General features: G+C 34.6%; 1 protein-coding gene across 6 annotated transcripts in view; it reads right to left on the bottom strand.

Moving 5' to 3' along the window:
- The window catches only part of LOC128671484 (sorbin and SH3 domain-containing protein 1-like), a 158,350-nt gene that overhangs the window by 129,083 nt on the left and 15,827 nt on the right, over positions 1-13,440 (bottom strand). For all 6 annotated transcript variants that reach the window (XM_064436069.1, XM_064436068.1, XM_053747965.2 and 3 more), the window contains exon 2: positions 2,432-2,696. In XM_064436069.1, coding sequence (XP_064292139.1) covers positions 2,432-2,527 — 96 coding nt within the window. In that variant the 5' untranslated portion in view covers positions 2,528-2,696. The remainder of the gene's footprint in view (positions 1-2,431; positions 2,697-13,440) is intronic.

The raw sequence follows: 13,440 nt of genomic DNA, 5'->3' as shown, positions 1-13,440 counted from the left end.
GAATTCCTTGATTATTATTATTAGTGGGTTAATAGGTCAATCGACCACCGTGTGAACAATGATAAAACCTACAAGTAGTTATTATTGACGTTATATATCCGTAGTTGTAAGAAAATTTTATTCTTATTATTGTATTTAATATTCTTTTTGTATTACTCAAATATATAATTACGGCTTTTATGATTGTCTCACGCATATAAACGGCTAAATGTGGCAAGAAAACAAAAGATTTCAAAGTATTTCTAACAGAACGTTAAATTTGTATCAGTACATTCAGGTCTTGCACTGCTTAGTAGTAATGTCTTGGTATTAACCACATTCCTTGGTTGCGCTGTACAATACAATACACTACAATACAATTGTCCTAACAAATTGCGAGCCACGAGCAAAGTGCTTGTGAGTTGCGGCGAGCACAACTTGTGAACACAGACTATAAACTGTCTAGACCGTATTATCTTAATTATTTTAATCCTAATTAATATTATAAATGCGAAAGTAAGTCTGTTTGTTTCTTACCTCTTCACGCTCTATCTACTCAACCCATCTTCTTCAAATTTTGCATACATATAGTTTGAAGTATGGAAAAAACTAACACGGGCGAAGCCGCCGGCAAAAGCTAGTTGTTTATAATTACTATTCAGTGAAAATGCTGCAACATTCGTAGAATAAAATTAGCCTCGTCAGTTATAAATCAGTTTATTGTCATATAATAGCAAGCTAGGCATTTTGTTCCCCAGTCAATGTACATTTTAGTAAAATGTTGACAAAGACATCTCGATTTCTAGATCAGATGATCAGAACATATGTTTATAATACACTAGCTTTCACCCGCAGCTCCGCCCGCGTGCATTTATTACCCACGGAAGCATTTATTTTTCTGGGATGAAATATATATGTCCTTCCCCATACTTGTAACTACATGTATGCTAACAGAATTATTTTCGCATTTATTTGTGTCTTCTGACTAGTTTATGTCTGTGGCCGTGCTTCAAGGAACCTAATTGCGTAATCTGACGCTGCATTCTCGGGAGTTTTAAAGAAAATTTTATTACCACTTTCTTTTGAGTTACTGCTAATGCACATTCTTCAGTAAGCGCCTTTATGACTCTGTAATAGGCTCTTAAATCGAGTAGAGGTGTTATAATGGTCGATCAACACCATCATAAATTTTCCATAGTACTTACTTTTTTTTCAATACGGTTTTTTATTCATTTATTATCATTTAAAACACAATTACAAAAAGTTCATATATAAAATGATAAAATCGGTAGTTTGTTATTGTAATGCAAGTTTTCAAACTATCATTATTATTCAATTAATAAGCCAGGCATACAATAAATAAAATACTTACATTATATATTTACGGGTAGCTAAAACAACGGTTTTAGAATGACTCTGAATGAAGTTTCTTCCGCAAGTGTTAGAAAAAGTTTTATAGAATTAAACTGAGCTGTAGTTCCATCAATCTCCACAACTCACGTGTGCTCACTGATTAACAGGCGAGTCTGGGAACGAATGCTAGTTCATTGAGTGGTTTGTCAGCCTTAATTAAAAAATACTATGGATGATTGTAGTTTGCAGCCTTGAGAGCCATTATATGGTTCAAAAGTTGACGTGACAAAGTGACTGTGAGTTTTTGCTTTGCATTAACTCCAACCGTTACAATTTTTTTTTATTTAGTTGTTCGTGAAAAATGTATAAAATTCCGTTGTTTAGTTTTAAAGATCTAAGCATACATAGGGACAGACAGACAGCGGGAGGTGACTTTGTTTTATTCTATGTAGTGACAAGCTTTGAAAAATTATTGCAGAAATACCTTATTTAAAGTACAGTCAACAGCACACCATGTTAACTTTACCACGCATGAACGTCTATGGCGCGGTAATAGCGGTAGCGATATTTTAATGACTGGGTAGGTTGATGCGCTGTTGACCGTATATACTAAATAATCAAACGCTGAAAACTTAGGACGTACTTAGTTGTCACATACGTAGAGATACAAGTATTTCGTAGCCTGGATCGTAGCACTTCGTAGCAGTGTAGACGTGGGGGCTTACCATCATCTCTTAACGCGATCCATATTACGACCTAAACTGATCTGCATCGCAAATTCGTACCATCGAGTTAATTTTTAGTATGAATGCGATTCATTTTAGGTGCCTAAATTGAACTGAGTTGCAATAGAATCGTTCTGTAAAAGTTGATGGTAGGTCTGCTGTCCTGTCCTGATTCGTAGCGATCCCTACAGCCCGACGCGATGGCACACAATGATTTTAGCATTAATTTTTTTGTGCGTTTTCGTTTATTTGGACTCACTTACCAATAACACACTTGGACATCATTTTTGGACTTAAAATAGAAACTTCTTCCAAAAATATTTTGAAATAAATAAAGTAGGTAAAAACATTATTTTAAATGCCAGAATACGTACTCGGGATATCCTCAAAGGCTGGTTGTGGTCAGCGCCCCCGTGCATCCGAAACCCCCAAGGCGCCCCTCCACTCAGTTCCACCTCCCGCGCCGACATCGCTCACTTCTCACTCCATTGCCGCTTTTCCACTCAACTTCACACTTCACCATCAAACTTAGCTGTCAATGTACTCGAACCTTTTCATATTTTAAAGACTAATGGAAGCCCCTAGGCATCATAAATATCACAATTCGGAGGATGTTAGGTTTCGTCGTCGGATTTCGTTCTGCAACAAAGAAACATACATTGAATCCTCTGCTTGTGATCACTCAAAGTGTTGTGTTCTTCGGAAGTCGGCGATAGATTAAAAATTTTTGACGTCAAGGGTGAATTGCACCGTCTACTTAGATGTTGATTTTAACTAACACGCCGTTGACGTTTAGACGAAATGACGAACTTTGCGTTATTCTGCTCACCTTAAAGTTAACGTCAAAGTTGACGGTTAATGATTTGTGTCTAGGTGGAAAAAGGAATTATGTCTTTTTTTATTTTGTGTTAGTAAAGCTGAAATATATAGTGCGCATAAATGGCAGAACTAGGATAAACCGTAAACAAGCTACTCGTTGCCTTGACTCATAAGTCGTTACGTACGTTTTGTACAATAAGAGCCATGCCTCATTGCTAAGTCGTGCTCCGTTGTGACGACGCAGTACATCACGGCTCCGTTACGTTTTGTGTACGCACGGCTCCGTTACGTCAAAGTATTTTACAAGATACCAACATATATTTATGAATGGGAGATTATTCTTATCAAATATAACAATATATTTAGAAACAACTGTTTACTTGTACATACAATATCTAACACAATTACTGTGCAATATGCCATATATATTCAATGAATTATTAGATTATCCGCTGGACGCGTTGAAATTGAATAGCCAATGCGATTGTGTTATAGGCTGAATGTATTATGAATTTGGTTTTAGTTCACATTGAGATTACATATTACATATGAATTAATAAGTGTCATTGTTTTACAAGGTTTTATTTTCGTCAGAAAGATCTCGTTGTATTCAAATGCATGAAAAATTATGTTCGTTTAGTACATTCAGATTCGGAGATCCCTCGATGAGAGCCGATCCTGGGTGCCTGTACTTTCATAATAATGCATTTTCATGGAAACTAGAGCGACTTGAAAATTTTAACTCTGTAGGATTTAGATGGAATTTAACTGTAATTTAATTACAAACAGACTAGACAATACACCAAAAAATAAGAAAAATGGACAGATGAAACTAAATAAAAGCTTATTAAATACCATGAAACCTTTTGACGACCTCGGTGGCGCAGTAGTAAAGTGCTTGCCTCTGAACCGAGAGTTCCCGGGTTCGATCCACGGTCGGGTCATGATGGAAAATGATCTTTTTCGGATTGGCCTAGGTCTTGGATGTTTATCTATATATGTATTTGTTATCTATACTATTATTATAAAGAGGTAAAGCGTTTGTTTGTTTGAGGCGGGTAATCTCCGAAACTACCGAACCGATTTAAAAAATTCTTTCACCATTAAAAAGGTATATTATCCAAGATTGCTATAGGCTATATTTTATCTCAAAACTCCCACAGGAGCGAAACTCCGGATAATATCTAGTTAAATATAGTATCGTTGAGTTAGTATCCCATAACACAAGTCTCGAACTTACTTTGTGGCTAGCTCAATCTGTGTTATTTGTCCTAATATATTTATTTTATTTATTTATAAACGAAAACCATAGATAAATCAATTACTGTTTTTTTTAATATACAGCTATATAATGTATAATAAAATAACTATGAAAATAACAGTAACGATTTTAACAGGATCCCAAATTTTTATTGAATATTTCTTTTTCGGTCACAAAAATATAATTAACTGCACCTATATAAAATAACAATGTGTGTGGGTCATACCAATGTAGTTTTATGGTTCTCGCTATTTTCAGCGCGTCAAATATGTCATAAACTCGACGTTAAAGCTCATAAAGAAGTCATAGATACTATGTTTTATTACTTTGAAGGACAAAAGAGACGTTTATATAGATTAGGTAATATAAGTGCAGTATTCTACACTTATATTCATCGTGAAGAATAATTGTAGCCATGAAAAAACGTTTAAATAGAGTATGAGCAACATTGTAACCAGTAGTGTTATTTTAGAAGTTAATGACTCATTACCTTCTAAAATTACATTCCTGTACTCATTAGTTATATTCCCATGTTATGCGTGCGCTCATTGATCAAATTTTTATTTTTATTCGATTTCTGTGGTAAAAATTTAGCTTTCTGTTCTCTGATTGAAACTTGTTACAATGAATCTTGTTACAGTGTTTGAACATTTATCAATGACATCATGAATTCGAGTTTAAATTGGATATGGTGGACTGGGTGAGCAAGCAACGCGGCAACGCGATACGTCACATTAAGTGAATTTACTTATGCTTAATATATTTACTCTTGGCCTAAGCTATCGACGTCAAACATGCAAGCGTCGCATCGTGTTTAGCAGCATTCAGTCGCTTAAATAGGACGTCAGGGACAGGACAACTATTATGATTATGATAAGACCAGCACCTGCTCCAAACGAGCTAAGAAATAAACTTGTCTCTGCCGAGGCACAACTTACCAGGATTCGCGAGATTCACGACGCGAGAATATGCAGTTAGTTTAACCACTTTACATGAGTGAAATTTTTCGATTAGCGTAACATTTGTGACTTTATAGTATACTAGCGGTGCGACCTGACTTCGCTCGGGTAAAATAAAAAAATTTTTTTCACCTAAACCGTGCTCAAAGAATCACACTATCTGCTGATGAAAACCGCACAAAAATCCGTTCGGTAGTCAGATGAACAGACAGACGCGACTGCTCGACTTCTTTTTATAATATTGTAATGATATGAATACAAAAATATCAATCTGCAAAATTCAGATCATTTCAAAGAAAATTATATTTTTTCTATCGTACATCGTCGTTTAAGATGGTATGGTCGGTCATGCGCAGAGATGAGAAACATGTCGTGAAAACCTTATACCTCCCAGACAAGAAAAAAGCCCAAGCTGGCTCCATGTCGACGTGATGGACCAGTATGGGGAAACTTACCGGAAAAGAAAATTTACTCGACCCGATAATCCTTGAATGGCTGTCTTGATGCCAAAAAAATAGAAGATCCGACCGACCCCATGTAATATGAGGAAGGGCAAAAAACAAGAAGAAAAAGTAAACTTTCTGTCCAGATGCAATTCAGCTGAGAATCAGTTCAGTTGCAAAAAAATGTTTTTTTTTATCGCGAATCTTCAAGGAAAAGGGATACAGAACAATGGGAAGCACCTAGGCTTCAAATACATTATAAATATAAAATAATGGCAACACCTCGTAACGTGCTAAGAAATTATTCTCCAGGCACAATATACGTGCAAGTAAATCTCTCCGTAAACAACGGTGTTGCCACTGTGTCAGTATTGCTACTCTCACAGGGCGATAAAATATGCCGAAGCCAGGCGGAGGCTTCGGTTTATACGGTGAAATATGAGTTGTGATGTCACACTTTTTATTCTGAGATTTTATGGAAAAAATATTTGTTGTTTTTTGTCGTTAGTACTTTAAAAATACGTGCTATACATACTATACTTCAGTTTAACTGCTTTAGTGCGTGTATTTGTCTCACTATCTCTCTCTCATCTTGACCTTAATAAGTTCCAGCGAAAATCTAATTTACTTTAATCTCTTGGCTGTATAGCTTTTTTCTATGAAACTGTTATGGTATCTATAACTAGTTTGTTATGGTGTCTGTCTGTAAACAATTAAAGCTTCCCGTACGTAAGAATTTCTCATAAATAACATGATACGCTAAACCAAACAAAATTGTAGAAAAATCACGGATGCACAATGTATTAAAATAACCTTTATGATCATTACGGAATGTAAGTCGAAATAGTTTTCGGGTGATGCACGATCCGGCTAGCAACGAAACAGCTGAAGGCCAGCAGGCCTACCACGAAACATACAAACACGTAGCACGTTATTGACGTCTACATGTTTTTTTTATTTTACCAAGCAAGCACACTTACGGCCCACCCAAATGATAAGTGCCCACAGCCTATCAACGCCTGCAACTCCAGAGAGTTCGCGCGTTGCCTACTTTGTGGGTTTGTGGCCTATGACCTTTGCCATAGTATCCTAGTAATTACTCTGCCTCTCTCACCCTTCAAAACGGAACACCGTTGCTGTTTGGCGGCAGAATTAGATAAGAGTGATGTACCTTTATAACAAGTTCTACCTCTGATAATGCTGTCTCTTTTTCCCATAACGTGTACACATCGTGTAAAAAAAGAGAGAACGTGCGTGTACGCAATAACGTGCTAGTGCTACGTATCATGGTAGCCCCCCAAAATGTGAATAGCCCTCCAGAATGTGAAATATTGAATCATTCTCAAATTTACACTGTGTAAACACAATCTCCCCTGTAAAAACGTAACCGTACACACCTTCAAACATCTGTAATATCAGCTCATTGATGCAAACTGAACCGACGTGGGATCATTTATTTATAAACATTTTCCTTGGAGTAATGTTAATCTGGTTTATATTAAACTCACATTGCTCATATGCCAGGGATATAACTATATGAGTTTTGAATATAATAATGAGATGAAAATATTCTGGAATCGAGTGGGAATTGAAGTCAGCTATAGTCAGTGTAGTTAGTAAATATTAGGTTCGATAAGTAGATTTTACCATTTTTATAATGACCTGAAGAAGATATACCATTCTGCGCAACAATTCGATGGCGACGGATCGAAGAGCACCTCTACTTAGCTGAAGATTTTTGAAGTGAAAACTTTTTTAAATTTAATTCTACGAGTTTAAAGTTTAGACGCGCCTAAATTAGTTAGGTAATGTAAGTTATTAAAAATTGATTATTACTTAGTTTGTATAAGTATTTATTAAATTTTAAAAATATACACACACACACATATATTGAAGATTGATTAAGTAAATCAATTAATGTTAAAACATTAAAATCGATATTAACATTTCCATTGTAACTAAAGATTTTAATTTTAACATTCAAACTTGGATCCAAGTTAAAATCTGAAAATCAGTTAAGTACCTATAGCAAGAAAGAAAACAAGTAATGTAAGTTTAATAAAGTTGTGAAGCTAAACATAATATTCTTTGACACCTTGATTTCGATCTTTGTCATAAGTTATTATGGGGAAGTTTGTTTTCGCCATTCATCACAAACTTCGCGAGGTAAAAGACAGACATACAAAGTTGAACACCAATACGATAACAAACTGACAGCGGTCTGATTTCGAGATATATTATCTGTTTTATCTTACTTAGACGCACAATTGAGAAACAAATGTGGAGGTGTTTATTGGATTTTATCAACATAACAAGTTCATTTGTTACACAAATTAAAAAAAAAACCCGACATCCAATATTCATTTCGCTACAACTTTTAAACGGCTGAACCGATTTTCATGAGACATGCCTAAGAACACTCGGGATAAAATTATCTATGACAGAAAAAAAAAACTAAACGAAAATCGGTTCATCCGTTTGGAAGCTACGATGACACAGACAGATACATAGATAGACACGTTAAACTTATAACACCCCTCTTTTTGCGTCGGAGGTTAAAAACTAATTTTCAATATTTCAGTTAATTACATCAAAAATTGAGGATGATAATAAATGATAATTCACAAAGTAGATAAATGGATTTGTTATACATGTCATACATGCTTTTTAACTTATTTTTGAAAATAATAATGAGATGAAAAAATTCTGGAATCGAGTGGAAATTGAACCCGCGCCCCTGTCTATCCGGGACAGTGCTCTTGACCACTGAGCTATCGAAACCATGCCAGTTCGGCTGAACTAATTAATTTTTCTAGATAATATTTTCTTAAACAATATAATTATTATACGATTAGTCTTAATTTTTTTTTATTATGTCAGTATAGGATTTAAGTTATTAGTTTAATCAGTGTGAATAGACTTACATTTACTTACAGTGGACCCTGAGCTCCGAATCTTAACGGCTTAGAAAGGACTCTGAAGTCCACAGATAGTTTTTCCCAAAGACACACTTTTTTCCATTTACTTATCTAACCTCTACAAATATCTTAATCCTAACTAATATTATAATTGCGAAAATAAGTTTGTTTGTTACCTCTTCACGCTCTGTATACTCAACTAATCTTCTTGAAATTTCGCATACCTATAGTTTGAAGTATGAAGAAGGACATCCACATCTCAAAAATAACTGTTCCCGTGGGAAATTAACGCGGGCGAACCCGCGGGCAACAGCTAGTAGGACTAGAAAGTAATGCCTCCAATTTCTTATTTAGAACAAACTTGAATCTCATGAATTAATCTAAAAGGGCAAAAAACCTGTTCTCAAAGTTTTTTGTTGATGATGAAAATTGTGAACAAAGTCACAGACAGCTACAACACATTACATTACTAAATAAAAATGCACGAGTTTAGAAGAAAGGTGTTTAAAATTTCCATTTTGTTTTATCAGCAACAAACGAAACGACTCTTTGTATTTTCTGTTCTCACAAAGAAGCCCGTGTTTTATTACTCGCGATAACCTGATGCTGGCGCCAATTTTTTAGACGGCAATTTTCCAATATTTTGAAATTTCCTTTTTTGGACACTGTTTCCAGCCAGTGTGAAATTCTGCAAGCTTGAATAGCCACAAAAGTAAAAAAAAACTTACATGAGATATATTTTATAACTATTACATTGGAGTTAGTAAACAAATTCATATACATATAATAAAACTGTAAGAGGGCTATGTCTGTACATAGGACATATTAAAGCAAAATTAATTATGGGGGTTAAATCTTTGTATGTTTATCATTCTCTCTGTCTGTATGTTTGTTCGCGCATCACGCAAATACTACTGGATGGAATTCGATGCGGTTACTTAAAATCTGGTGTAAGTTTAATCACGATACGTTGCTTATAACTCGAGATACTAACAACGTTATGAGCCACGCACGAAACAAACGCGGGCGAAGACGCGGGTAAAAACTAGTGGCTGAAGAAAGACGTCAATATAAAATACTCGAATACTGAATGCATGGACTGAACTTATAGTAAGTCGATAAATCGAACACTGAGCCTATATTCTTGAATGTAAGTTTGTAGATAGTGCTATAGAGAGGCTGCCGTCAAGAATACGCCTGTCGGAAACGTGCGGATGACATCTAGAGATACCTGTCTCCGACCTCCAGCAGTGGTACGTCACTCACTACAACCCCACGTAGCCTAAATACAATTATTTATATTGTAACAAAAATAAAATGTCTGTCTGTTACTGATGTATAAGTAGATTGACAACGATATCTGGCCCGGTGACACTTTCGAAGCTGTTTACAAGAACATCGATGGCTGAAAAAAATTATATATCAGAATGACTTTTCAAAGATTTCTATTTTGAGCACCGGGTCAGATGAAAGATCAACAAAACGAAAAAATATAATCAGAAATCATTATCTGGCAACCGCTAGGCCAATTTTGACGAAATTTCACACGCAAAATCGCGTAGAAATCTCTGTGAATACAGCGCAATATCCATTCACCTAGTCACATCACATTACTTTTAAAGTTTTAAGTGCAAACATAAAATTTTTGAATCTTCTAGACAGAATAAAGGTAAAATCCACAGGAACTCATTCGAAAATCTGGCTGAGGCATAAAATGTTATGAGGAAGGTGAAAAAGGACCACTTCCAAGATATTCATAGGTAGGCAACCAATTTCCTAGTTCCAATATCTCGCACCTACGACACGAACTAATGAATATGCAGAGATAAAGCTATGAGTTATTGTTGAAAACGATCAGTTCAGATTATGCCACACTAGATAAAGAATTTTAGTATAAAGTATTATAATTTTCTATAATACAGTGTGGTCAAGGTAGAATAAATTGATTTTGGTATTTGGCCATTGTTGTCATTTTAGCCATGACTGTATTGTATAATGGAAAACTATAAAACTTTATAGTGAAATTCTTTATCTGTTTAAGCCTGGCATAATCTGTCAAAATATTTTTTATTTTTCACTAAGAAATAAAAAGTTAAGTTTACTAAAAAATTAAATTGTGAGGTGGCGTTAGTGTGTAGGCAACAAGAGCCTCAACTGGTCGAAATTCTTCATCGAAATGACCCATATATAAAAAGAAAAAAAAATCACCACAACAACTTACATACCTATTGACAATAGCTACAAATTGCGGAACAATCTCATTGATTGTTTTATCTAAGTGTCGTTATTTTTTCATTACATTTCAATCATTCAACAAAATGTGAAATCGAAACAAGTACTTTTCATTTAGGTATTTCTGTAAAGCATGTTTTGTTTACCTATTATCCGAACTACGAATACTATACTAATGTTACTTCACTGGGACAAAAAAATCCCAGTAGTCCCATAATATATTATTAATATTGATATTTACTTTTCCATCCTTTCGATGTTTTATGTTTACCTACGTCAAAATATACTAACACAGAGTCGATCGCTTTGTCGCACGAACACCATGACTATACTTAATATTGTTAAAGGTGTAACATATCTAGTTCACATTTTTTTTAAAGATATGTTTTTGAGATTTTGTGAAGTACATCTAACATTATGAAAAGATGTGGTGTGAGGATTATGGGTTAAATCTCGAGGGATTCAAATTATACTCTCTTGGTTTCGTTCGTCGTCTCCGTGTAATTTCCAAATCAAAAGTAGTTTCGTACTTTTCACAAAAAAAAGGTGGTATTTTATGACATTGACAGCTGTCGTTAGACACATTATTATATTTCTTATTGTAATTTAATATTTTTAATAACTGTAATAATAATAACTTTATTTGTTTAAAAAGTTCGCAGATAAAAAATACTTAATAATTTAATTTGACAAATTAGGTATATATTGTCAGGAGTTGGTGTTTGAAAAAGGCCTCAGAATAGAAAATCCTGTGGGACAAGTCACAATTAAGAATACAAAGAGTGTTCCAAAGGCAACGCTGTAATTTATTTAATTCTAATTATATATTTATAACTTTTTAATACTGCAGCATTTTTTTTTTTCATATTTATGCTACAATAAAAATAAAGCGGTATTTGTACACATAGTCGCGCACGGTGAACATAGAACTCTATGTTTGTTTGTTATCACAACCCAACTCAAAGTCCCGGCTATTCTCTTCACAGATTGATAGGCCCTCACTATCTGGACGCGAATAGACCGGCGTCAAGTCAGTACAAACACTGTTTATAATAGCCAGAGTATGACTCACGTGCATTGGGATAATCGAAGATAAATATAACACATCATTGACCTATTTTATTTATTTATTACTTGCCCTCCTCAAGATGGTTAAGCTAAACGATTTTTGAAACTAGATGTTGACTTGGGCTTCGCTCCCATGGATCGCAATTTTGAGTCGCAATTAAATATAGCCTATAGCAATCTTGAATAACGTACTTTTCTATCGGTAAAATAATTATTGAAATCGATTCGGTAGTTTCGGATATTACCCGCCTCAAACATACAAACTCACAAACACTTATCTCTTTATAATAATAGTATGGATAAAGTATAAAATACATTAATTAAAACTGTATCCAATTCACGGGACACCTGTATTTTCAACAACGAAATTTATCAGCAATTTCGATTTGATCGAATCGATAAATTGGATAATTTCATCGGAAAACCATAAGATATATATCAACGGTTTTATTGAAGTATCGAGAAAATATGATTATTGGTTTACATATGTTTTACTTAGCTCGAATGCATGTCCGGGATATAAAATTGCAGGAACTCAAATCATTCCACATAAGATTTTACTAGATACCTAAACAAACGTGCCCACCGAATCAAAAGTTGGTACCTACTTAAATTCATTTTAAAATATTTTAACTTAAAAAAAAAACTTTCCAGCTCTCACAATAATATGGGGTATAATTTTCGTAAGTACAATCCACATACGAGTATGACTCCATGTCTTTTGTACGTGGCAAAATAACATTTCAGCGCGCAACATTCTTTCAGTATCCGATTTGAACTTGGCTGTATAGTGTCGTTTTCTTTGCCGACAAAAAATGTTTGCTAAAATTTTGCACAAAATGGCGCTCCCTCTGAGATTTTCAATCCGCTGGGCTCTTTACATCTTACAAAGCAAAAATAATTGTTTGCTCACGACTAGAAGGATTGCGTGTGGAATGTTAAGAAGGATATAGTTACTAGGGTCGCTTTATTTTTGAACAGCTGTATCTGGTTTGGCATGATTTCCTAAAATAATAGCATTTTGTTGTGGATGTCGTACAAGGCGACTAAGGGACATAGCCTAGGCAGCAGATAGCCAACAATGGCATTCCTAAGGAGAATAAACGTCACGCGAGCGGTTTTAAAATAACAACCAAATCAACAAAATTTTAATTTCTTTTTTTACATTAACACCGGGCTTCGCAGCGTCACAACCCCGAAAACAATTGGGAACATGCGGAGATAGTAATAATTCTATGATATTGACTGATTTATAGAAAGGTCACTTAACAATACAACCACAATAAAACTTTCATTGTCCCGTTTCAATGGAAATGCGATTAAGAAAAGCTACAAATCGTCTTACATAAACTGATTCAATTTTATTGAAGTATCGAGAAAATATGATTATTGAAGTATCGAGTAACTAATCGTAGTAATAACTACGATTAGTTAATTGCTCTAATAAAAAAAACTATACTTAGTACCTAAGTACTTATAGTTAACACGAAACTAATAAACCTTTTCCTGAGATATATTATCAAAAGCTTAAACTACAATAACGATAAATAGTATAGAGATGTAGAAAGCAAAATAATTCAGCGTAACAAAGGTTTAATAGGGTACATGTTGCGGTTCATATAATTAATTAAATTGACCCTTACTTTGAGCCGGGAGGAAACCCAAACAACGGAAAGCCACGCG

Source organism: Plodia interpunctella, chromosome 7, assembly GCF_027563975.2.
Source record: "Plodia interpunctella isolate USDA-ARS_2022_Savannah chromosome 7, ilPloInte3.2, whole genome shotgun sequence".
Taxonomy (NCBI): Eukaryota; Metazoa; Arthropoda; class Insecta; order Lepidoptera; family Pyralidae; genus Plodia; species Plodia interpunctella.
Note: the sequence above shows the minus strand (reverse complement) of the source record. Positions and strands in the feature narration are given on the sequence as shown.